Source organism: Mytilus edulis, chromosome 9, assembly GCF_963676685.1.
Source record: "Mytilus edulis chromosome 9, xbMytEdul2.2, whole genome shotgun sequence".
NCBI lineage: Eukaryota > Metazoa > Mollusca > Bivalvia > Mytilida > Mytilidae > Mytilus > Mytilus edulis.
In genome coordinates, this window is record NC_092352.1 from 9,939,366 (window position 1) to 9,966,589 (window position 27,224).

At 31.9% G+C, this 27,224-nt stretch overlaps 1 protein-coding gene across 5 annotated transcripts in view; it reads right to left on the reverse strand.

Moving 5' to 3' along the window:
- LOC139489492 (DNA-dependent protein kinase catalytic subunit-like) overlaps positions 1-27,224 on the reverse strand; it is an 89,714-nt gene that overhangs the window by 19,023 nt on the left and 43,467 nt on the right. For all 5 annotated transcript variants that reach the window (XM_071275936.1, XM_071275935.1, XM_071275938.1 and 2 more), the window contains 23 exons: positions 26,839-26,988; positions 26,333-26,506; positions 25,568-25,657; positions 24,363-24,573; positions 22,806-22,965; positions 22,144-22,362; positions 21,420-21,538; positions 21,148-21,279; positions 19,873-20,052; positions 19,499-19,586; positions 17,953-18,076; positions 15,401-15,539; positions 14,819-14,893; positions 14,198-14,299; positions 13,465-13,593; positions 13,062-13,160; positions 12,539-12,647; positions 6,072-6,183; positions 5,068-5,251; positions 4,322-4,457; positions 3,397-3,581; positions 2,569-2,722; positions 902-1,068 (listed from right to left, as the gene is read on the reverse strand). In XM_071275936.1, coding sequence (XP_071132037.1) covers positions 902-1,068; positions 2,569-2,722; positions 3,397-3,581; positions 4,322-4,457; positions 5,068-5,251; positions 6,072-6,183; positions 12,539-12,647; positions 13,062-13,160; positions 13,465-13,593; positions 14,198-14,299; positions 14,819-14,893; positions 15,401-15,539; positions 17,953-18,076; positions 19,499-19,586; positions 19,873-20,052; positions 21,148-21,279; positions 21,420-21,538; positions 22,144-22,362; positions 22,806-22,965; positions 24,363-24,573; positions 25,568-25,657; positions 26,333-26,506; positions 26,839-26,988 — 3,238 coding nt within the window. The remainder of the gene's footprint in view (positions 1-901; positions 1,069-2,568; positions 2,723-3,396; positions 3,582-4,321; positions 4,458-5,067; positions 5,252-6,071; positions 6,184-12,538; positions 12,648-13,061; positions 13,161-13,464; positions 13,594-14,197; positions 14,300-14,818; positions 14,894-15,400; positions 15,540-17,952; positions 18,077-19,498; positions 19,587-19,872; positions 20,053-21,147; positions 21,280-21,419; positions 21,539-22,143; positions 22,363-22,805; positions 22,966-24,362; positions 24,574-25,567; positions 25,658-26,332; positions 26,507-26,838; positions 26,989-27,224) is intronic.

The following is a 27,224-nucleotide window of genomic DNA, read 5'->3' on the forward strand; positions in this document are numbered from 1 at the left end:
TGTGAACTGGGTAGAATACCTATGTGTATAGAGAGAGAATACAGAATGGTAAAATATTGGATAAAATTATTATGTACTGATAATTGCATATTGAAAAACTGTTATGATGAAATGTTTAGTAGCTGTAATACAAAACCAAAGGATAAACAGAACTGGTGCTGTAAAATTAAAGATATTTTATGTAAATATGGCTTTAACTTTATTTGGTTAAGTCAAAAGGTAGATAATGTAGATTTTTTTCTGAGACAATTAAAAGAGAGAATGGTTGATACATTTATATGCGAAGCAAATGCTTTCTTTGAAGTCTCAAACAAATGTCAATTATATAAATATATTTTTTGTACACATAATTTACAATTTTACTTAGACAAACAAGTGAATTACATATATAAACCTTATATTTGTAAGTACCGTATTTGTGCAAATAATTTGAATATAGAGACAGGAAGATATTATAATATTGACAGGAAAGATAGATTATGTATTTATTGTAATACAAGTTCCATTGAAGACGAATTTCATTTTTTATTGGAATGTAATAAATATGCTGACATTAGAGAAAAATATATCAAACAATATTATTGGAGACACCCCTCTACTTATAAATTGATACAATTGTTATCTGTACAGAATATTAAAGAACTGAACAATCTTGGTAAATACTTAAAATTAGCGGAGAAACTACGCTGCTAACTTTTATTAATTTTATGAATTTCATACTCTGCGTTATACTTGAAATTGTATTGTATACAAGTAATTTAATGTATCTCAATGTAGTTAACATTTGATTATTATATGTCTGTTTATTTAATATGGTGCATGTATAATTAATTTGTCAAAAAATGAATGTATATCCTATAAGCTGTACTTGCTTTTGGAATAAAGTATTATTAAAACTGACCTTTTCTTTAAATTTCTCTACAGTATTAGGATTCATTTCAACTAATTGTAACAATCTAGGGAACCTCTGTCGGGCCTCTTTACAGTCTAACTTCATGGCATTTAATAAACAGACAATCACTGTTGAAGTGAAGGTATCGGTGTCCGTTCCTGATAGGCTCATCTCATCTGTAAACAGAAACTAGATGTGTCAAACAACACGAATGGCACCGTCTCAAAAAGTTGAAAAATCTGCAATTTCAATAACACATGGGGACACAAACATGATGGTAGTCTCACGTATCAAAAATCAGCTCAAAATCTGAAGGACTATAGAAAAAGTCTGCATAACTGTGATTTTCAACAATTTTCAAAGTTGTAAACCCTTAATTTTGGCAAAAATTAGCAGAGCGGAATGAAACTTAAACTTGATCTGCAACTTAACATGAGCAACTCACATACCAAAAATCAGCCCAATATCTGAAAGAGTTTAGAAATGTACCTTTGATAACTATTTAGAAAAAAAGTCTGTATAACTGTGATTTTCAACAATTTATCAAAGTCCATAGCCCGTAGTTTCAGCAAAAATTAGCGAAGCGGAACGAAACTTAAACTTAAACTTTGTTGTGGGGCCATAAAAAGAACAGAAATGTGTCCTTGAAATCTCAACTCACCTAAAACCAGAATTTATAACAGAAATGTGTTTCTAAAGTTTTTCACACCTGTAAAATGAAAATAGAAATGTGTTCCTAAGATCTAATCTCACTTGTAAACAGAAATAAAACTGACACGCGTAGTGTACATGCTTTCCTCATCTTATCAGTAAACAGATATAGGACAGATAAGTGTTCTTGAAGTTCCATCTCACCTGTTAACACAAAATAGAACAGACATGTGTTCCTGAGTTTTAATCTCACATGTAAACAGAAAATAGAACAGACATGTGTTCTCGTTTCAACTGTAAACAGATAATAGAACAGAAATGTGTTCCTCAGTTTCCATCTAACTTATTAACACAAAATAGAACAGACATGTGTTCCTGAGTTTCATTCTCACCTATTAACACAAAATAGAACAGACATGTGTTCCTGAGTTTTATTCTCACCTGTAAACAGAAAAAAGAAGACACATGTTCTTGTTTCATCTATAAACAGATAATAGAACAGAAATGTGTTCCTTAGTTTCCATCTCACCTGTTAACACAAAATAGAACAGACATGTGTTCCTGAGTTTTATTCTCACCTGTAAACAGAAAAAAGAAGACACATGTTCTTGTTTCATCTATAAACAGATAATAGAACAGAAATGTGTTCCTTAGTTTCCATCTCACCTGTTAACACAAAATAGAACAGACATGTGTTCCTGAGTTTTATTTTCACCTGTAAACAGAAAAAAGAAGACACATGTTCTTGTTTCATCTATAAACAGATAATAGAACAGAAATGTGTTCCTGAGGTTCCATCTCACCTGTTAACACAAAATAGAACAGATATGTGTTCTCATCTGTAAACAGAAATTAAAACAAAGAGATAAAGCTCTGAAAGAGGTAAAAGTGTCAGTGTTTGAGAAATGTAATCTTTTCTCTCGTCAAGTTTTCCTATATATCTAACATGAAAAGTGAATGATATTGAGGTACCAAAGACAGTTCTCTCAACACAGACTTTGTCTACTCACTAACAACATACATACCATCTTCTTCTAGTCTCAGGAATGTATCACAATATTTGGCCGTCATTAAATATGCCTGATCCATTCCATAACTACAGTCTAATGTAGATGTACCATCAAAACTTAATGACTTCTTTATCTGTTCATATCCATTATGAATTAAAACTTCGGTAATCTGAAAATATAAAATGTTATATAAAAGAACTTAAATCAATCACAATACTAAATTTAACTAGAAAATTGACTTGTCAGACAGAATTCCACTTTTTGATCGAGGTACAGAAACAAATTCTTCATACTGATACAATAAAATCAAAACATGTTCACAACTCATAAGCTTTTGCAGTATAAGAAAAGCAAAAATGCTACACAAACTAGATCTACTTGCAAAACATAGCCAAAAAAACCCACCAGAGTATGTATAGTTTCTTAATAATCAGTTGACAAGAGCAGAACAAAAAAGTTTTAAGAATTTCATCCCAGATTTCAGGACGTTATGTTTTATATTAGAGTAATGTTGTTCCTGATAAATAATGGCATCCTATATATATTTAGCAAAAGGAAGCGGACAGATCACATTAAAATCAATATATGAGTTGACACTAAATACTTCTGTTAGTTCTGTAATCTTTGAGAAAAATCATTTAAACAATGTAAAGATTGATTAATTGATTTGTCTCACACCACTTTCAGCAACATTGGCTATTTCTTTGCAGATAATTTTTATTGGTCAGAGAAACTGTAGTAACCAGAGAGAAAGAGAGCCACAATCTTCATTGTACCCTACAGCCTGGGGGTACTCCATTTATTTTTTTAAACAGTTCCATCAATGATAAAACAATTCATTACCTCTGAAGGTTTAGATTTTCCTGTAAGCTCCTTTAGTTTATGTTGGTTTTTATCATTTAGATCACGAAGGTCTTTTAAGTTGGAGACAGCAGATGCTAATAACTTATGTGATTGACCAGTCAGGACAAAATGTCGTCTGCCCAGACCTGCATGCTCTTTCAACAAACCACTCTTTTCATACTTGCCTACAAAGAAAACCTTAATAATAAACATTTTTTTTTAAATTCAAGAGATTTATATTAAATATACTATTCTCCATATGAAAAGGTTGATATAAATTGAAATCCACTTAAAAAAAACTATCATTAATCATGTAAATGCAGAAAAAAAGTACATTCAACAGGTTAATGTAGAAATTCCTGTACTTATCTAACATATTTTACATGCTAGCACAAAATTTATAAACTATGTATCCTCAAAAAACTGCCTAAAATTACTTACTGAAAGTAATAATGAGTCAAAAATGTCAGAAATAATGCTTTTTAATCTCATACATTATTTTGAGCTTTTTATTTCTTTAGATTTAAATGTGTCACTAATGATTCATCTGTAGATGAAATGAACATCTGGTGTACATATTTTTGGTATTTATCATAATTTTTTTTTTTATATATCTGGTGGTACTCAACTCTGGACAACAGATTTTTAAACAATTCTTGAGCACAGTTTGTCATTTTTCCTTAATTTTGTGCACTCAAAAATGATATGTTAATGTCTTGTAATGTGGGATTACTATGTCAGCTATAAGCACACTGTGTAAAACGAGGATTCACACACCTTCCAAAAGTCTCAAAAACATAAACATTGAAGACTTATATAAATAGAAAACAAATTATAAATTTGATATTTAATGCATTTCTCTCGTTTAGGAATAACTTTCTTTTGATAGATCAGCATGTTCCAATTTTACTAAGCTCATACATACCTAACAAATCCCCTGTAGACAGTATACTGTTGAAAACATCATCTGACCATTCTGTATTCTGTGCTTTTTTCTGATGGGTCAGTGTATAAAGATGGCTCCACAATAACATATTTATACCATCTAGTTCTTTACATTGCTGTTATATCAAAGTAAAGATTAATTTCATAAATAACCTTCATAGCAGCAAACAATCTGGGTATTCATTATATCATTGTAATGTATTGTTATGTCATTAAAAATCAGTGTTGTAAGACATAATTTGAATTTGCTCCTCTGACTTACATCTGGGATACCAACAGACACATTCTAACCAGTATTGTAAGACATAATCTGAATTTGCTCCTCTGACTTACATCTGGGATACTAACAGACACATTCTAACCAGTCTTGTAATTAACGCCTGTTTAACTTCGACTAAAATTAATTCTGCTATTTTAATTTTCATGAAATTTGGACAAAATATTTACTGAACCCTTTGACAAAAATACATAATGTATAAAGATTTCAAAAAACTTGAACCACACTCTTTACCCCAAAAAAAATTCATTGAACATATAAAAGTTTGACAAACACTATTTATTTAAATCATTGAGAAGCTTTATATTTCAAAAACATTTAATCATAATTAAAAAATTCATTTGCTTTTTACAGAGTTATCTTCCTGTAGTGTACCAACTTAATGAATGTACAATTTGACCTGGCTAAGTCAGTTCTTCAAGAATAAATATGAAAATTTTTTTAATTACCCTTCTTGTTTCTGCCAAGATATTAAGAGACAGTTTATAGTTGTTTTGTGTTGTAGAACTTTCAGCCATTAACAATTTCAGTTTGACTTTGGAAGAAAGAAATATATCTCCATCATCTGTCTCCATGGAATCTTCAGTTTTACAAGAAATCAGTTTTTGGGAAATATGATCCAAGTATACATTCCTGAAATGAATAATTTTCAATAAATCTTACAATCTAATATGAAAAAGTGAATCAAAGTGCTTGTAAGCACTGAAAGGTAAAGATCAGCGGGAAGTAAAATTAAATATTGCATTGTATAAAGCATTGGTTGTGTAGTTGATTCAATTACAATTCTTGACAATGGGAGAGAACTCTATTTTTTTTTAAAAGATGACTTTAACAATGACATCAGTTATATTTTTAGAACAGACATAAGATTCCTGCTCCTTGCAAAAGCTATGAAGTTTTTTGACAGGTGTAACATTATTTTTTACTTGAATGTCTGAGCATATATTAAATTGATACATTTCTGGAAATGTTCATGGATAGGATGGATAGAATGTTATGATCAATGCACTATATTTTGTGTATCAAACAGGTAGTAATAAGCCTTGGTAGATATAGATATCAAGTCAGTAACATAAGGTTTTGATTGAATTCCATGCAATCTTTACCCCAAAAAAAAAATTATTATGTGCAGTACTGTTATACAAGAAATTCTTAATGAAATCACCATTCATAACCTTAATGGTTAAACATCGTGTTATCTTGCCAAGAAAAAGCATATTTTACACCAAGACAGCAGAAAGCAACATCAATCAAATGTATAATATTTTTGCTCTATATTATTCAATGGTGTAACATTGCCACAGAGATTTCCCTCAAAGTTCTAAATGCTCATCAAAAATATTGAATCTATACATTTAAAAATATTAGTATAAAAAGCAGTTAGATTAAAATGAATATGTGCTGAGACAGAGAGTAAAGCATGAAACCAGACAAACTTTTTATGTCACATTACCTGTTGGTAACTATGTCATCCCAGGTGTCAATAGAATCAAGAATTACATGAGGATTTCTTCTTTCCCATTTGGCTAACAGCTGAGTAGATGGAACATTTGAGTTGAAATTACCTATAATTTGAAAAATAAGTCATTACTCAGATTTTATTTTAATGTGATAACATGAAACATACCTGCCAACTTTTCAAAATCCCCATACCTATGTACATGCATGTTGGTAATAGGATTTCAAAAGCCCCTTCTTATATCCTCTCAATTCCACTATAATGGTATAGCCCTTACTTTTTCATATGTGAACATGCTTTCTATATTCTAAGGGATAAACAAAAACATCATGCATGTTCTCACTAATCATGTCATTCATATTCTAATAGGTATAGCCTGAGACTACTATAACATAGCTAAACATATAATTCATTCTCTCAAAGATACATATAAAATAATAAATGGCAAAATCTGTATCGCATGCTGTATCACCACGAGGAAACAAGGTCCCGAGGGCTAATATTGGTTGAGTGGTGGTACAGCATGCGATACAGATTTTGTCATGTATTAGTCTGTTTATCATATATTTAAATAGAATTGGATTCATGTGTTATACGTTTTTTTTTAAATCGCGAAAAATATAACCAAGACAGAACATAAGTATTTTCCTGTATTTTTCCAGCTGACTTTATTTTATAGACTTCCTTATTTGCTTGATACCCACATTGTCATGTCCCCTATAACCTTCTCACATGCTCCATATAGAGCTATGAAACTGGCAAATAATATACTTAAATAACGATACTGTCAACTGTTCCTTCAATACAAACCCACCTATCCAATATTTGTTATTAAGTCTAATCATATACTATAATCTGAGCTCATTTGTATACATAAATATGGACAATAATGTTACCAAGTATCATCTACTAGTATTCAAAGATTATTAACAGACAAACAGGGGATTCCTATATACACAGTCAGTGGACAAAAGTGAGTTCCCACTAATAGACTTATTGTATCCATTTTATGAAAATCGCTCATAAAGTAAGTCGATTTTAGTTGAAATGATAGGACATTTCTTGAGTGGGAACTCACTTTTTTCCTATGCCAGGAAATACAGCAAGTCACTTGATTTATGACATCACGCCAGGTATGCGATACTGGGTATGTGATACAAGTTTAGCTATGTGATATGAGGTATGCGATACAGGGTAGTTGATGCAGACTGAAACAAGTGAAACTGCGAGCTTCTGCTCACTGATGATACCCCCGCCGCAAGTGGATAATATTAATAGTGTAAAAATATGCAAGTGTTCGGTAAACAGGAAGTTGTCGAGTGATGAATCTGAAAACGCATCACACGGTATAGCTGACTTATAAAAATCCTGAAACCAAATTTCAGAAATCCTTGTATTGTAGTTCCTGAGAAAAATGTGACGAAAATTTTTAACTTGGTTATCATGTGTAAAATCATACAAGTGTTCGGTAAACAGGAAGTAGTCGAGTGATGAATCTGAAAACGCATCACACAGTATAGCTGACTTATATAAATCCTGAAACCAAATTTCAGAAATCCTTGTATTGTAGTTCCTGAGAAAAATGTGACGAAAATTTTTAACTTGGTTATCATGTGTAAAATCATACAAGTGTTCGGTAAACAGGAAGTAGTCGAGTGATGAATCTGAAAACGCATCACACAGTATAGCTGACTTATATAAATCCTGAAACCAAATTTCAGAAATCCTTGTATTGTAGTTCCTGAGAAAAATGTGACGAAAATTTTCAACTTGGCTATCATGTGTAAAATCATACAAGTGTTCGGTAAACAGGAAGTTGTCAAGTGATGAATCTGAAAACGCATCACACGGTATGGCTGACTTATATAAATGTTGATACCAAATTACAGAAAGGGTGGATGTGTAGTTCCTGAGAAAAATGTGACGAAAGTTTCATGGGACGGACTGACTGACGGACGGACGGTCTGATGGACGGACGGACGGACTGACAGACAGAGGTAAAACAGTATACCCCCCCTTTTTTAAAGTGGCGGGGGTATAAAAAAGAATCTTTATATGTAACACAACACATGGTCATTTGGAATAGTAGTTTATTCAAGCCCGTCTGGACCAGTGTCCATAACGGACGGTCTCCTCTATACAGTAAAATACATCAGTATATATACAAAATATAAACAGTGTCAAGGTTTCTATTAATTTGACATTATAGTCTTAAATCAAAAGATACAGGGATGAATATCTATTAAGTTGTCTCTAATTGACATGTTTTGACATGCTTTGACCAACCTGGAGATTGATGGTCAAAGAATGCACGTATGTCCATTGTTTTAACTAATTGCTACATGTCACTACCTGGTCTGAATGTAAACATGTTATATATATATATAACCTAGAGGTCAATTGAACAACCTTTTACAAGGTCATGTTTTTCTTAATAGATATTCCCCTGAATTTTATTTAATTTAATAAACATTTTTGAGAATATATAATCCTAAATATAAATATAAATATATATAATATATATTTATATATACATTTTAAGCCATCATATTGTCACATTCCTCCCTTTCTTAAGAAATATAATTTTATATTTTAGTTAAAATCGGTGACAATATGAATGCTCGCAATTTCCCTAAAAACAACAAAAAGTATTCATAAACAAAATCATTTCAAAAGTTCAACAACATCTAAATGTTCAGCAATGTATAGTTCATACAATTCTTGTGTGAATAACTAAGTTCGTAACATCAAATATCGGAACTTCTTATTTCCAGAAAAAGGCGCAACCATTAACTGCGGACCGTCTTCATAACCCCGACTCCCGTGAACTGCTCCTCTGATCGTCGTTGTCAACTCCAACAATCCCTTTGTTTATCTGCAACGCCAATTCCCATCATTTAGAAGTACTGCAATTACTCCGACCTGCATGTGATCCACCATCCATCGTCGAAAATCCAACTTGCATGTGATCCACCATTCATCGTCGAAGATCCAACTTGCATGTGATCCACCATCAATCGGCGAAAATCCAACCTGCATGTGATCCACCATCCATCGGCGAAAATCCAACCTGCATATGATCCACCATCTGTCGTTGATTTACTCCTAACTGACCTAGCTTACCTACTCTGTTAATTCAGAGTCCCTGACTAGGTTGCTCAGTTATCACCGGCTGAAACATTACAGGCAAATCTACCTGTGATGCTGTAGAACGATTCCCTCTACCAATATAAGTTATGTGATCGTATAGTTTTATGTACATCTAATCGTCTGCGTTGTGTCCAATAATCAAAGCCAATATCCAATACTGGATAATGGTTCTTAGTGGCTGGTTCTAGTAATGATGCAGAAGCTATTTTAACATCTCTGTAGGCAGTACCATCCCCCTCAACATTAGTTGACACCATTTGATCGCCACCAAGGTATCGTGTGACTATTTGAACCTCTCTTTTACTAAATTCTCTTGGCTAAACACCTATTATTAAACTTAAGAATATAGTAATAACAAAATACCTATAAATAAAGCAACAAAATGAATTAATATATTTACTAAATTTGATGGTTCAAAGTCGTCCTCAAGTTCTAACTGCTTTAATTTGAAAAAAATAAATTATCGATAAGTTATCTATTTTAAATAAGAACAAAAAATAAAAATAAACTCAAATACTAAAACAATAAACTAATAAGATAAACTTTTCTCTAGTTAGGACTGAAAATAAACTTTTCTCTAGTTAGGACTGAAAAATTATTTAAATAAGGTTTGACATTCAACCAACACTTTCCTTCCTTTTTCATAAACAAAGCTGTGATTCAGAGATTACTAATATTTATAGGATTTCTAAACAATCAACAATTTTTCAGCGATCCATCTGAAGCGAGAATTAGAATGATTAATCAAAATTATTTTATATACACATATATTCATTTAAAAACAATCATCACGAAGCCTACTTTTACGACATGTTAGTCGTTCATTTTATCAAGATAACAAGAAATGTTTGAGAGAAAACTTAAAATTAATTAGTCTTTCTTTTCAGACTTTTTAACATTTCGCTTATTTTTCTTTGGTATTATGATTTCATCAACAGGCATGTCTTGGCTATTTTCTAAATTATATCTATCAGAACTATTATTATTTGTCATATCACTTAAACCGGAAGTTATAGATGACCTTATGCTTCTCTTTGTCTCATTTTTTCTTGGGTTGCTAATTTTCTTTTAATTCAATCAGGGTCACATTAAAATATTTGCGGAAGATGTATCGCGTTATAATTGTTTATAACGATTAATCATATGATACTTATTTCCATATTTTAAGTCCTAAATTGTTTTATTATGAAAACATTTCCATTTTCAACCCTTAGTAGAGATTTATATACTCTATAATTAATCTTATATTTCATCTATCGCTAAATACTGTCAATACTTTTAAAACTTATAAAACCCTACATTTCCCTAAGAGTGGACTTAAACAATAATATCAATTTTTATCATTTAAGTGCTATTTTCCGAAGATAGTTCCGCAATTCTTTAAAAATACCACAATAACTGTGCGAAAATCAAGGTTTGGATTCTAAATACCATAGAATATTTTGTTTCTCTAAACAAATGTGCTTACGCACTTACCCAACTGCGCAACCATATTTTAACAACCATATGATTATAACATCGCAGAAATACCCTTAAATTCGTCGCCAAAAGTGTTCTTATGAAACTTTCTTATACCAATGTATATAGGCGCTTATATTCTAGAATTACAGAGTGTCTCTTCAGAAAACAGCTCAAAATATGAATTAAAAATTAAATTATTATATTCAAAATCAAGGTATATTAAATGTTTTAATATTATCATTATTCCTGCAGTTAAATACTTTAAAATATAACCAACATCTTTAAAATATTTTTACCTATTGTTATTTAATTCTTAAATATTAATATTCAAGTGTTGTTTTTTTCTTATTTAAATATCTATTCTGTCTTTAAAAAAAAACAGCATATAAAAACTTCTCATTATATCATTACAATATACACGCAAATCTTATGTATTGACTTATACTATTAAATACCTAACAAAGTTGCCAGTCTTTTATATTGACTAAAACAATCAAATACCTATTATAAGTACCTTCACCCGTATGATAATGATTACATAAAAAAAAATATCAATACAAAAATTAAACCTTCACCATTGATTCATAAAAAAAATAAATATCTACATTTTCGCTTAAAAAAAACTTTATTTAATAAAACGTTTTTTTTTTTTAATGAACTAATCCACGTCATTATCTTGAACATGAACAATTGTGCTCACATCTGGTGCACCTAATCCTAATTTTTTTCTGATATTGAACCATCAAAGCTTCCAATCGAATTAATGCCTTTTTTAAACACCCTTTGAGGAAGACTTTGAACTTTTGTTATTAAATTTTGAAAAACAGACCCTACATTGAATTCTTGTCTAGCCATTTTGAGAAATTAAATAAAGAGTATCAAATAAAAAGTCACTTTACCTTAATATCCTTTGGTCACGGTTAACCAAAAATAACCACATGTAACACAACACATGGTCATTTGGAATAGTAGTTTATTCAAGCCCGTCTGGACCAGTGTCCATAACGGACGGTCTCCTCTATACAGTAAAATACATCAGTATATATACAAAATATAAACAGTGTCAAGGTTTCTATTAATTTGACATTATAGTCTTAAATCAAAAGATACAGGGATGAATATCTATTAAGTTGTCTCTAATTGACATGTTTTGACATGCTTTGACCAACCTGGAGATTGATGGTCAAAGAATGCACGTATGTCCATTGTTTTAACTAATTGCTACATGTCACTACCTGGTCTGAATGTAAACATGTTATATATATATATAACCTAGAGGTCAATTGAACAACCTTTTACAAGGTCATGTTTTTCTTAATAGATATTCCCCTGAATTTTATTTAATTTAATAAACATTTAAATATAAATATAAATATATATAATATATATTTATATATACATTTTAAGCCATCATATTGTCACATATAAGATATACAAAATTGCTGTATTTTGAACTAAATATATGATAAAAAATAAATATACAGACAATACTTTAGAGATATAACTAAGTATACAAGGGATACCATCAAGGGTATAAGTAAGCATGTCAAGGAAATTCTCAGAGCTACAACAAAACATTTAATTGATACTTCAGAGATAGAAATAAAGATATCATTCATACTCTTAGAGATACAACCTAACATACCATTGACACTCTCAGAAATTGATAACCACATAAGACAAGTAAACATTTATTAATAATACTCTAAGAAATAAAATTCAACATGATATTGATTCTCCTAGAAATATTACTCGAAATATAAATCGTACTCTCTGAGATTTAACTAAACATATCAAGATAATGTTGAAGGTACAACTAAACATATCATTAATACTTTTATAAACCTTACTTTCTACAGACATAAATTCCAGAAATTCTTGTAATTCCACCAGAGGCTGTAACACCTGTAGTCTAGAGGCTCTACTTGATACAATAAGTACATCTGTACTACACCATTCCTTCAAAAACAGGATATATATATATGTATAATCTAAAGAGGAAAATTTACAATTAAAATTAAATAGTGAAAATTCCCTCACATAGATTTGAAGATCATAAAAATGGTTACACAATAAAATTTTTGAACCTGTGTTGTCCTAAAACTTGCCAAATTTAAACTCAACAAACAAATATAGAGAAGAATGTGTCTGAAGAAACAAAATGCCCCAGCTCAATCTTTCAAAGTTAAAAAGGGGCATTGCTCTAGAAGGTGAATGCTTCACTGCCCAAATTTCAACTCTGTCTGCATGTTTTGGTTCTTAACATGGTGTATGAAATTCATAAACTCAAAGGTACTTATAATTCCCAACAAATTATCTACCAGTTATCTGATATATTTCTAGAGGCTGGATGTAAATTTTAATAAGTTTTACCTGCAGAAACTTATCTTGTGCCATTTTGGAATAATGGCGAGCTCTGTCATAATCTTGTTGCCATGCATACATTAATGCTAAGTATTCACAGTATCTACTCTGAAATATTAAATTGATGTATTTAAATATATTTATGTCCTAAAACGCATAGATATTTTACCCATTTGCATTTAATATAGTAAAGCAAATAGTTTCATTTACCTGTACAGTATTCAATTTCCACGTTTCCATGTTTCTATGTGTTCAGTAACATTGAAATGCTTCTATGAACTCAATTTACAGATCTGTTATGAAATAAGCTCTAATAATGTATAATCTATATAAGTATTTTGCTCAAGGTTTGTAAGAAAGGAAAGTCATTTTCTGGATAGTTCATTGAATCTACAAGAGAAGACATAATTACCTCCAATAGTGACTTTTGTTCAGGATTTCTCATAGCACCATCTACAAAATCTAGTAAAGTTTGCTGGTCTTCATCCCCTTGTAACATCAATTTTACTTTACTTCTCATAATGTAGGGCAGATAGTGTTCCTGAAATATGATAAAATTGAGAATGGAAATGGGAAATGTGTCCAAGAGACATCAACCTGATCTAAGAGTACAAAACAGCACAAGGCCACCAATGGGTTTTCAACACAGCAAGAAAACTCCTCACCCAGAGGCAGGCCCTAGGTGACCATTTAACAAAAATTAATATATTTGTAAGTTTTACTAGGATAGTGTTCCTGAAAAACGAGCAGCTTATAGAGTTTACTTTAGTTCTCATGATTCATGGGACATACTAATTATTTCTTAAATATTAATATCATGTTAAAACTTTCCTTAACTTTTATTATATTTATGTTTCTGAAATATAAATATGTTTTGAAGACTTACTTTACTTCTCATAATGCATGTGATATAATATTACTGAAATATGAACATCTTTATAGCTTAAAATACATAGGTTGAACATACATATAATTTGGATCAAGGTCGTATGGGAAGCATATGTGTTTGCTGAGTTTAAACACATTAATTACAATGATGAGGCCTGGAATCTGTTTACAATAAATGCTTCAGCTACCACTGTACTTTTTCAGGTAAGACAATGTCCTTTTCTACTACCAATAAGATAAATTCTTTAGTTTTTTACCTGATAAAATGTGTCATCCCATACTTTGGCTATGTTCCCCTCTTCTACAGCCAGGTCTGTCACATTCTGTAGCTCTTTCCATTGAGTTAAATTATTCAGACACTGCAAAACAAACAGTATTTTCTATGTTAATCAATGAAGATAGTTTTCTTACTTCTTTACTTTATAACCTAGCATTAAAAATTTCTTTGCTTTAATATCATAAGGGATGGTTACAGTAGTAATAAATGAAAAATGTATCCATGGGACACAGCTGTTGTCCCTGCTTTATTTCAACATTACAAAGATACATAACTAAAAGTGATGCCACCCAAATTAGAAATGATCAGTGATTTGTGGTAATAGGCATTGTGTAGAAGTTTCATAACATTTGTTTGAAGCAAACTAAAGTTAAGAGAACAGAAACTAATTTCAGGATGTTTAAACCGACAGAAATGGGTAAGACTTGATGCCCCTCTGGTGATGATTGGGCCATAAAAACTTAAAATCTGCCATAAAGATAGTCAGAACTGAAGACTTCCTACTTTATTTAGGATTTTGATTTCAGCAAAAGGAATGCTCTAAATTTGTCAATATGGTGTTGGGCTCAATATACAAAAGATAGTACTACACATATCTTACCTTCATTCTACAATCATCCCACAGATCTAATTCAGCATCTAATGGCTTCTCTCCTGACCAGTCTTTATCTAATGCCTACAAAACAAATAAACAAAGACCTAATTCAGCATCTAATGGTATCTCATCTCCTGACCAATGCCTATGAAAAATAGAAATGTTATTGAGGTTTTGATTGTGATATTGCCAGTTGATGTCTAATGCTTACAAAAAATAACCAGGAAGATTTTGTTTATAAAAATGTAAAGATGACAAAGGAAGATAGCCTACTTGTTTTAAAAGAAATCTACTTTAGTAACACTGACCTTAGAATTGAATCTATTTTCCAAAATCAATAGGCTTCTTCCCCTCCCCTATATTATTCATTGGCATAAGATTGGTTTTTACTAAGCAATGTAAATTTCATCCTGAAAGTATTTGTGTTCAACAGTCTAAGGGACCATACTGCAGACCCAATCTTTTTTTTTTCAACAGACAGACAGGTTGATGAATATAGCCATGATTATTTTTGTTTTTTTGTGTTTTTCTGATTTATCTAAATATTTTGAGGGAGCGGGAGCAGAGCACACTAGCAGAAAATCTCACCTCTTCATAGTAGGTTCTTGCTTTATGATAATCACACCTGGACTCTGCTTCCACAGCTTTCTTTGTTATTTCTTTTGTTCCTAACTTGTTTGTAAATATACCGAGTAATACATCAAACTCGTCCACTGACTTGTATAACCTACAAAACATAACTTCATATGTACATCTAACACATTATTTCATTATACATTTCAGAAGTTAAATTTTATTCTAGGGTTTTATGATATTCAATAATTGGAGCTTGATTTCCATAATCAACAAATCCAACAATAAAATGTTCAATAGAACATACTTATCAGTGACAATGGGTTGGATATGGCATGGTTAGATTAATTAAGGTTTCTTAAGAGCTGCAGGTCTATATTTGTGTGTGAGGCTTTTTTGAACTGATGAGTTTGAATGTTCTTTTGGTATCTTTGGCCTCTCTTTTACCTGGCAAGTTTTATCCAAGTAGCTATATCCTTCAATACTTTGTATTAATTACCTGGCAAGTTTTATCCAAGTAGCTATATCCCTCGACACTTTGTATTACCTGGCAAGTTTTATCCAAGTTTTAATATCCCTGGACACTTTGTATTAATTACCTGGCAAGTTTTATCCAAGAAGCTATATCCCTGGACACTTTGTATTAATTACCTGGCAAGTTTTATCTAAGTAGCTATATCCCTCGACACTTTGTATTAATTACCTGGCAAGTTTTATCTAAGTAGCTATATCACCGGACACTTTGTATTAATTACCTGGCAAGTTTTTATCCAAGTAGCTATATCCCTGGACACTTTGTATTAATTACCTGGCAAGTTTTATCCAAGAAGCTATATGCCTAGACACTTTGTATTAATTACCTGGCAAGTTTTATCTAAGTAGCTATATCCCTCGATACTTTGTATTAATTACCTGGCAAGTTTTATCCAAGTAGCTATATCACCAGACACTTTGTATTAATTACCTGGCAAGTTTTTATCCAAGTAGCTATATCCCTGGACACTTTGTATTAATTACCTGGCAAGTTTTATCCAAGAAGCTATATCACTGGACACTTTGTATTAATTACCTGGCAAGTTTGATCCAAGTAGCTATATCCCTGGACACTTTGAATTAATTACCTGGCAAGTTTTATCCAAGTAGCTATATCAAGTTTTATCCAAGTAGCTATATCCCTGGACACTTTGAATTAATTACCTGGCAAGTTTTATCCAAGTAGCTATATCCCTAGACACTTTGTATTAATTACCTGGCAAGTTTTATCCAAGTAGCAATATCCCTCGACACTTTGTATTAATTACCTGGCAAGTTTTATCCAAGTAGCTATATCCCTGGACACTTTGTATTAATTACCTGGCAAGTTTTATCCAAGTAGCTATATCCCTGGACACTTTGTATTAATTACCTGGCAAGTTTTAATATCCCTGGACACTTTGTATTAATTACCTGGCAAGTTTTATCCAAGTAGCTATATCCCTGGACACTTTGTATTAATTACCTGGCAAGTTTTATCTAAGTAGCTATATCCCTCGACACTTTGTATTAATCACCTGGCAAGTTTTATCTAAGTAGCTATATCCCTCGACACTTTGTATTAATTACCTGGCAAGTTTTATCTAAGTAAATGTAGCTATATCCCTCGACACTTTGTATTAATTACCTGGCAAGTTTTTTATCCAAGTAGCTATATCCCTCAACACTTTGTATTAATTACCTGGCAAGTTTTATCCAAGTAGCTATATCACCGGACACTTTGTATTAATTACCTGGCAAGTTTTATCCAAGAAGCTATATCACTGGACACTTTGTATTAATTACCTGGCAAGTTTGATCCAAGTAGCTATATCCCTGGACACTTTGAATTAATTACCTGGCAAGTTTTATCCAAATAGCGATATCCCTAGACACTTTGTATTAATTACCTGGTAAGTTTTATCCAAGTAGCAATATCCCTCGACACTTTGTATTAATTACCTGGCAAGTTTTATCCAAGTAGCTATATCCCTGGACACTTTGTATTAATTACCTGGCAAGTTTTATCCAAGCAGCTATATCCCTCGACACTTTGTATTAATTACCTGGCAAGTTCAATCCATGTAGCTATATCCCTCGACACTTTGTATTAATTACCTCGCAAGTTCAATCCATGTAGCTATATCCCTCGACACTTTGTATTAATTACCTGGAAAGTTTTATCCAAGTAGCTATATCCCTCGACACTGTTAACCCATCATTACGCCCTCTCTTTGTATCACATACCTGGCAAGTTCTATCCAAGTAGCTTTATCCCTCGACACCGTTAACCCATCATTACGCCCTCTCTTTGTATCACATACCTGGCAAGTTCTATCCAAGTAGCTATATCCCTCGACACTGTTAACCCATCATTACGCCCTCTCTTTGTATTACATACCTGGCAAGTTCTATCCAAGTAGCTATATCCATCGACACTGTTAACCCATCATTACGCCCTCTCTTTATATTACATACCTGGCAAGTTCTATCCAAGTAGCTATATCCCTGGACACTGTTAACCCATCATTACGCCCTCTCTTTATATTACATACCTGGCAAGTTCTATCCAAGTAGCTATATCCCTGGACACTGTTAACCCATCATTACGCCCTCTCTTTGAGCTTCTTGCCTCATCACCACCTTGAACAATCAACTGATCTTCCAAAACAACAATACCTGGTAATAGATAACATCAATCAATACACATTATTTTTGTCCATATTCTACACTATAAGAAGCTTAATGTAAGATCTAAGATAAAAGATTTTAAACTAAATTTCAATGTCTTGTTACTTTTAACAAAATCATATTGAAATTCTGCCCATATTTTATTTGTGAATTGTAGAAGATCATGTATTCCTACAATGTTTTGAACATTACTGTATGATATTTTATCTAAAGTACTGCCATTGATATTGAAGCATAGTATGACATGGTTACAATAGCATCAGAAGAAGTCCCAAATCAGGTGAAGAGGTCAAATGTTGACTTCTATTAATCTTTCTGAGTTTGTGTTGGTAAGTTGCTAGCCCTCTGCTGTGAATAAGCCATATCTCTTTCCAATCATTGTTAAGATTCTATTTACCATATATAATTGACAAAGTTTAAGTTCAAATACTTTCTGCAAGGTTTGACAATAAAGTGAGGATTATACCTAGCTATTGGATAAATATGACTGATGACTGCACAAATGTACCTACATATTTGCTGTCTAATACTGATGACTGCACATGTGTACCTACCTAATGGTTATATATTACTGATGAGTGCACATGTGTACCTACCTAATGGTTATATATTACTGATGAGTGCACATGTGTACCTATCTAATGGTTATATATTACTGATGAGTGCACATGTGTACCTATCTAATGGTTATATATTACTGATGAGTGCACATGTGTACCTATCTAATGGTTATATATTACTGATGAGTGCACATGTGTACCTATCTAATGGTTATATATTACTGATGAGTGCACATGTGTACCTATCTAATGGTTATATATTACTGATGAGTGCACATGTGTACCTATCTAATGGTTATATATTACTGATAACTGCACATGCAAACTTCCTAACGGTTGTTTATTACTGATGACTGCACATGTGTACCTACCTAATGGTTGTGTATTACTAAAGACTGCACATGTGTACTTACCTAATGGTTGTATTTTACTGATGACTGCACATGTGTACCTACCTAATGGTTGTGTATTACTGAAGACTGCACATGTGTACCTACCTAATGGATATATATTACAGAAGACTGCACATGTGTATCTACATAATGGTTGTATATTACTGATGACTGCACATTTGTACCTATCTAATAATTCTATATTTCTGATGGCTGCACATGTGTGCCTACCTAATGGTTGTATATTACTGATGGCTGCACATGTGTGTTTACCTAGTGGTTGTATGTTACTGATGACTGCACATGTGTGCCTACCTAATGGTTGTATATAACTGATGACTGTACATGTGTACCTATCTAATAATTCTATATTACTGATGGGAGCACATGTGTGCCTACCTAATGGTGGTATATTACTGACGACTGCATATTACTGATAACTGCACATGTGTACTTACCTAATGGTTGGATATTACTGATAACTGCACATGAGCTGATATTACTGACATCTACAGTTAATTTATTTCTTAATTCAAACAATATATCCTAAAACAAATAAAAATCCTTATGTTAGCATGAACAATAAAACAACTTTTTTTTTTAACAAATTGATTTCAATAAATTATTTATGTTTTGATAAATTTTTATGGCTTTTATGATGTCCCAACTTGACTGTCAAAAATTGAACAAATATGTCCTGAAAAAAGTATTGGTTTTTATGCTTTTCTTTTTCACAGTTCTTTTTTAAACATCTTTTTCAAATAGATAGTTCATGGATTACCACTGAATACTGTATTCTGGTGACTGACCAAAAATTCCTCAATAAACTTACCAGAACGCAGCTAATAAAAGGAGGGAAATAATTAGTAGAACTTGACAGGATGGTATCAATACTACTATTGATCTGTTTAATACTCTCCTGGATCTCTCGCTCAGGTTTTACTTCATCCATTTTGTTAAATATGGCTTTAAACACCTCACTAAACAACAACTTAGCTACTGTGCTGTCCCTCTGTAATAAAACAAATCTTAATGTAATAATTGTTAAATATAGCTTTAAACACCTCACTAAACAACACTTAGCTACTGTGCTGTCCCTCTGTAATAAAACAAATCTTAATGTAATAATTGTTAAATATGGCTTTAAACACCTCACTAAACAACAACTTAGCTACTGTGCTGTCCCTCTGTAATAAAACAAATCTTAATGTAATAATTGTTAAATATAGCTTTAAACACCTCACTAACAATGACTAAGCTACTGTACTGTCCCTCTGTAATAAAACAAATTTCTTAGGGTAGTTTAATTCAATGAAAGAAACTATGACAACACAAGAGAGTATTCCAACCAATTCCCAAGATAATAAAATACTATAAAAGAAACCTTGACCGCAAGGAATAGTAATAAGTAACGAAATACAATGAAGGATTCTATTATAAAATAGGACTGTAGACATCTGAAAGCTCCTAACCAGAAGGTTCCCATTATGTCTTGGTAGTACTGGAACAACTAAATTTTTTTTTACACGATAGTGGTTTTATGTTCACCGATTAAGTACCTTTAATCAATTTGTGTTTCTGAAAATATTTTTTCTTCATTTAAGTTAATTATGAGGCATTCACTGTTATGTTTTCACATTATGACCATTATATAAAACAAATACCAGCATTACTGAAACACATTTTTCAACAAACTATCAATAAGTATACGTAGGGTTAAATATAAAGCTATTTATCCCTTTGATTGTACTATCATTAATATAGTATGTAATAAGTAACTTACATGAGCTATAGTTCTATAATATAGTATGTAATAAGTAACTTACATGAGCTATAGTTCTATAATATAGTATGTAATAAGTAACTTACATGAGCTATAGTTCTATAATATAGTATGTAATAAGTAACTTACATGAGCTATAGTTCTATAATATAGTATGTAATAAGTAACTTACATGAGCTATAGTTCTATAATATAGTATGTAATAAGTAACTTACATGAGCTATAGCTTGTAATGCCTTTGATTGTACTATCATTAATATAGTATGTAATAAGTAACTTACATGAGCTATAGTTCTATAATATAGTATGTAATAAGTAACTTACATGAGCTATAGCTTGTAATGGAGCTATTATGTAAGAGTATTTTATTTGTATATCAGGTAAATCACCAATACGATACTTTCTATACATAGTAACTTGACTTTCTCTTTTACTCTTTTGTTCTGCTTTCACCATCTGAAAAACAAATAATGTACCAGTAATGAGTGCAACTACAAGACATCACTGTCTGCTAAATTTAGTTTATATACAATGTCAAGCAAGTTCAAAAAGTTAGAAATGCTTCTTTAAATGTTACTACTCTGACATTAATTTACCTCTCTCATTTGTTGTACCCTGATATTTTTTTTGGCGAAGTATACTCTTGTTTTCTCATCGTCTCTTTTGAATCTCCTCTTTAATCGGAAAAATTCACTTTTATCTGCATCATCTTCCTCTGAAAAAGAGAAAAAATAACTGAGTACATTATATTCTTTAATTAGATATAGGAAGATGTGGCGTGAGCTCGAATGAGACAACTCTCCATCCAAATAACAATCTTAAAAAAAGTAAACCATTATAGGTCAATGGAGCCTTGGCTCACACCGAACAACAAGCTATAAAAGGCCCCAAAATTACTAGTGTAAAACCATTCAAACGGGAAAACCAACGGTCTAATTTAAGACTGTTTTTTTGTTGCTTGGCTTGTTTTTTTCTCTCAGGATGCATTTTTCCCCCTTTAATACAATGTTGAAGCTGTCGCAATTGGAATAGTAGGTTACATTCAAGTACTTTATCTGAGAAGAGAAATTCAAGAGTTACACTTCAACATTGCTAAGTTTCTAGTGAACAAAAAAGGCTTTAAGACATAATTTTAGTGCAAGACATTAGCTAAATAAATTACAGGTTAATATAGGAAAATAAGACACTGGGGAAATCTTACAGCAACAATTAAATATTTCTGTAACACAGATTACTATGAACAAAATAAAGCAGGATTTTTTGAACAAATCCAATAACTATCAACTTTCAAAACACTATTCTGTCATATTATATTCTAACCATTAGCTTTCTCTTGTTTCTTCACTTGAGCTCCAGGTCTTGACTTCCCAAACCCTGATCGTGGTTTCAATGATGGCCGATGAATGGACGCCCTTGCTGCCATATCTGCAGTCCCCACAGTAAACATTAAGGAGCTTGATGTTTCTGTGCCCACACTGCTGAAATCTGTGAACGTATCTAAGCTGCTCTGTGTCAACCAGTTAAATGGTGCACGAGAGGCTGAAATAAAAATCATGAAGATGAATGACCATACAGAAATGATTTATTAATCTTAATAGGAGCTAAATTTCCAATGGAAATAAAACATACATATTCAGGACAATAACATGTTATATGAATATTTTATTGCTTTGTACTAGACCAGCATTGTAAGTCATGTTTCCTTTATCCTTAAGTGTCCTGGGAGGAAACATGTGCTCATTATCTCATTCCTCTTTGACATTCCTAATTTTGTTCATATTATTTATATCTGTTACCAACAGAAGAAACTAAAATCAGTACTGTTTTTGTCTCAATTAATATACATCTTTCACTTAAATGAAGATAATTTTACATATATCAGTAGTTTTAAATTGAATTATTATTACCAGTATCAAAATATAAAACTAATGTAAGAGTTTCAGAATATATAACATTTAAGGGTGTATAATAGAAATTCTCACCATCTTGTGTTGCAGTGAACTGAACATCTTGTTGAGTGGCCCTGACATTGACACTCATACTCTCTCCTTCTTCCATGTCAGTCTGTGTTGCCAAGGTTGTAGCAAATAATGGGGTCATTGCAGCATGTCTGTGTCTCCATGACGACTTCACACTCAAATCCTGAAAAAAATAAATAATTGGTTTATGTCACAACTCTTAAGTCTTCTTTAATATGGATAAATAAAACTGCACCAACAATCTCTGAACACTTAGAGTATCTTTGAGGAGTTTGTTCTCCACAAAAAAAACCCATTTACAACACTATTTTTTTTTTATATTTGATGTACAGCTTGCATCATCTATGTCATTTTCTACCTTTATTGCAGAAAATCAATAAATCAAAATCAAACTTCATTTTGAATTAATAAGCTGAAACTTAAGGAATAAGAATGTATATAAAGAATGAAAATGATGATACATCCAGATCAGGGCTTCCAAAAAATATTTGAGCCAGCCAGACATTTCATATCTGATCCCGATTTTAATCCCTTAAGACTTAGTCACAAAAGGCAATTATGGTAATCAGATTGCCATTCCAATGATTGACATTACATTAAAAAAAAACTTTACTTTGATATCATATGAACTTGATGTTAGGATGTTACTGTTAAATTGGCAGTGCATCATTCAAAGTGTGCACATCAGCGTGCTCATATCTGCCGTAGACTTTTTATTTGTGCAAAATGACATTGTCAAAAAGGCCTGTCAAAACTTTACTTTCGTTTTCAACCGGAAGTTGACTTGACAATGGTAACACATGGACCATAAACGGATACGTAAAATCCGTGTACGTTTACAAAGCACGACTGAGAGAAGCTCTTTCCACGTTATTTCTTCAACAAAATACTTGAATTGAACGTTAGATACAGGTCTCATTGATAATTTTAGCATTTTTAAAGAAATGTAGGATGCATTATTAAATTTCCCACCTGTGCACATGCGCACACGTGTTCTAGTTCATACGACGTAGTTCTGACGATTTTTTTTATTTAAAACCTTTTAAAATTTTTCATCAAATCATATTAATAAACTAATTTTTAATAATTTTAATCTTTTGGTCTAAATCTATTAGATAAAAACCTCTGAAATGTAAAAAATAATTGTGAATAAACCAATCAATTTATACGATGTCCGGTACTGAACATAGTTCACCTGTCACCTGAACAGGTAGATTTCAGCTGTCCAATTACTAATTAGCCTTGATTAAAATTAGAAAGTATTGAAGTAGGTGTTGTTTTGATAGTAATTAATCATCATGTCACATTTATGACCGGAAATGTGTTGATGTTTAAGGCAAAAGGTTGGGTCAAAAAGATCGTGAATAATATGTAAAAATGACCGAAAAAGCCTTGAAAACTAAAAAGTATATGTTTCATGCTTTGCCCAGCCGGACTTTTACCGGACATTATACAAATGACCGGAATATATGACCGTTTTGGAAGCCCTGGCTGATCCAGATCACAAAGATGTAAACATTTATGCCTTGTATTCAACCCATGTTTAGTACCGGTAGTTACCTGGAATTTACAATCTTCTAATGGTAACTCAAATATTTCCCTCTGGTAATCTGGACTTTTGGAGGTCATCTCAAGGACAAGGTTTGTGGCATAACTAAGGAAGTACTGTTCTGTACTGGGAGAATACATAGCCTCAAACATGGCAACCAGTCTATCTACTGTGTGACCTGGTAACCTGGTCTCAGAACTCCAGAAATTCTGTACCATTAACCTTTAATTTAAAATCATAGTATGCTTTTTATGTGTATGATGGTTACACTCCATTACGTATGGTAATATAGTGGTTTACATATCTCTACAGGTGAAGTTGATGTAACAGTTTGAGCAATAACTTTCACCTGTTTGAATTGATTAGTATATGTATTTTTTTCTGCTCAGTATCTAAAAAATTAATTGTTTTCTGCTCAGTATCTAGAAATTGTTACATGGTTGGCCAGTATCTGAAGTTGTTTCTTCACAGATGCAATAGTTGTTACCTGGTTGGTTAGTAAATACATGTAGGTTTCTGCTTTGAGTATCAAGTTGTTGTCACATGGTTGGCTAGCAACTGGAGTGCTTCTGCTCTCAGTTTCCAATAGTTGTTACCTGATAGCCTAGTAAATGTAGTTTCTGCTCAGTACCTAGTCCAAATAATTATGACGTCTGGCAAGGCTATTTTTTTTCTTTCTGGGACGCCTTCCTACCAGAAAAAAAATAAAATAGCCTTGCCAGACGTCATAATTATTTGGACTACTCAGTACCCAATAGTTGTTACCTGATAGCCTAGTAAATGTAGTTTCTGCTCAGTACCCAATAGTTGTTACCTGGTTTGCTAGACAAATGTAATTGTTTCTGCTCAGTATCATCTAGTTGTCTACTGATTGAATAGTAACAGAAGTATGTTGACACGAAATCTACTTCCATGGCATTGATGATGAGACAATTAAGACAAATAACTTTTCTATCATTAAAAAGATTCAATTCATGACAGTACTCTTTTATACATTTGATGTACAGCTATCATGAGATACAGATCAAGTTTATGTTTGGTTTTCCTCAAAGTGATTAATTTCAGGGAGCACTTTTTAAGATATCTACAAAAGTCTGTCTTCAACTTGGTACATAAATTTAGCCTGGAGCTAAAATTTCCAGAAGGAAATAGTCTAAAATAAGAATGTGAAATTAAGCCTATACAAACATGAAGAAACACTCTTTGTAAATAATACCTGCACTGAAGATCTTCATCGCCCAATCCTCTCAGTAAGCCATCTTTTGTCTGACGTAAAATCTCTATAGCATCAACATCATCTTCTTCCCTGAAGTCATAACATATAATATGATAACTTATTCTATATACATAATTTAATATTTTCTTGAATATGGAAATTTTACAAAAGCTCTTTGAACCAGCCATTTTATTTTTAGGTGCAGGTCATGGTATGAAACAAACCTTATAGTAACTGTGATATCTGTTAAGACCAATGTGATTACAGTAATATAGTCATTGAAGCTAGAACTTTTCAAGTGCTTGATCATTAACCAGTCTACCACATTCCAAGTAGGGTAAAGAAAACCTTTTATTACATTGGTTGCAATGAATTACATTGATTTCCCAGTTAAATAAAAACCGACAATTTCACATGTGAAAAAACGTGGTTATTTCACTCTCTGACTTCATACAACAATAGGCATTGTCAAGACGTCGATAACGTTGGATCAAAACAAATTGTCAATGCGTAGGAAAAAGATATAGTTCCTTACATTTTCTACATTAATTTCATTAAAAAAAAAGCCATTTGCCAATGTAATAAAAAGAATAACTAATCGCCGTATTTGAATATCAAAAATAAGACAACTTGTGACCGAACGCCGCTATGGATTAAACTTGTGCTGCGCACTCGTTTAATCCATGCGTCGTTCGGTCACGTGTTGTCTTATTTTTGATATTCAAATACGGCGATTAGTTATACTATAAATCTAAATGTTCCTACCTGTAATTATCACAGACCCACATCATGATATCATACATGATATTACGACACGAAGCACTAGGATGTGAAGCGAATGCTGTTATAGCAGAGTATATCTGGTTCATATCTACAGGTTTTAGCTTGACCATGATGGCTTTAACTATCTTCATGGCTGTCAATTGTGTATTTTCATCTCTGAAATGAAAAATAACAATTGTATAGGTTTCACATGTTTTTATAATGAAAGGCTTACATAAATACTAACTACTCAAGTGCTGTAAATTCAGAATTAATGAAATGTTTTTATTGACTGAGCTCAGATCATATTATTAATTCATATTTATGCCTTTCTATATGAGAGTTGCAATAATATATATAACATTTCAGTCAACGTTTTTCATCCTAACCAATTCAAAATAATATTTAACCAAAATGGAAAAACTGATCTTTGGTTAAATAGACTGGAACATATCTAATAATCCATAAATATTTCTTTCCAAGTTTAAACATCTATGGCTCAATTTTACCTGTGTGTAAGGTAAGAAAGGAGTCCCTTGCTTTTCAGTTCTATGAAGACATCTGATATTGTATCGATCCTAGATAGCAGAACATCCAAACATAATGTACGGAATTCTCCTCTTAGGTTTGGCATCATAAACAGTAATCTATTTGTGAATCTGTAAAGATAAATTATAAGAATGTTAGCCTAGAAACAAGCTCTTTCTTTTTCGTAAATAATAAATGTACATCGGATATATTTCACTAGGTATTGTTACATAATGTTTTTAGACTGACTGGTGTTATGTCAAACAAAGAATGATAAAAAAAATATTCCCAGCTTCTTTTCTATCATCATTCATTCCATTGTTAATTTTATAAAAATAAATCCAAAAAAAGAAAATATTGCCATGGT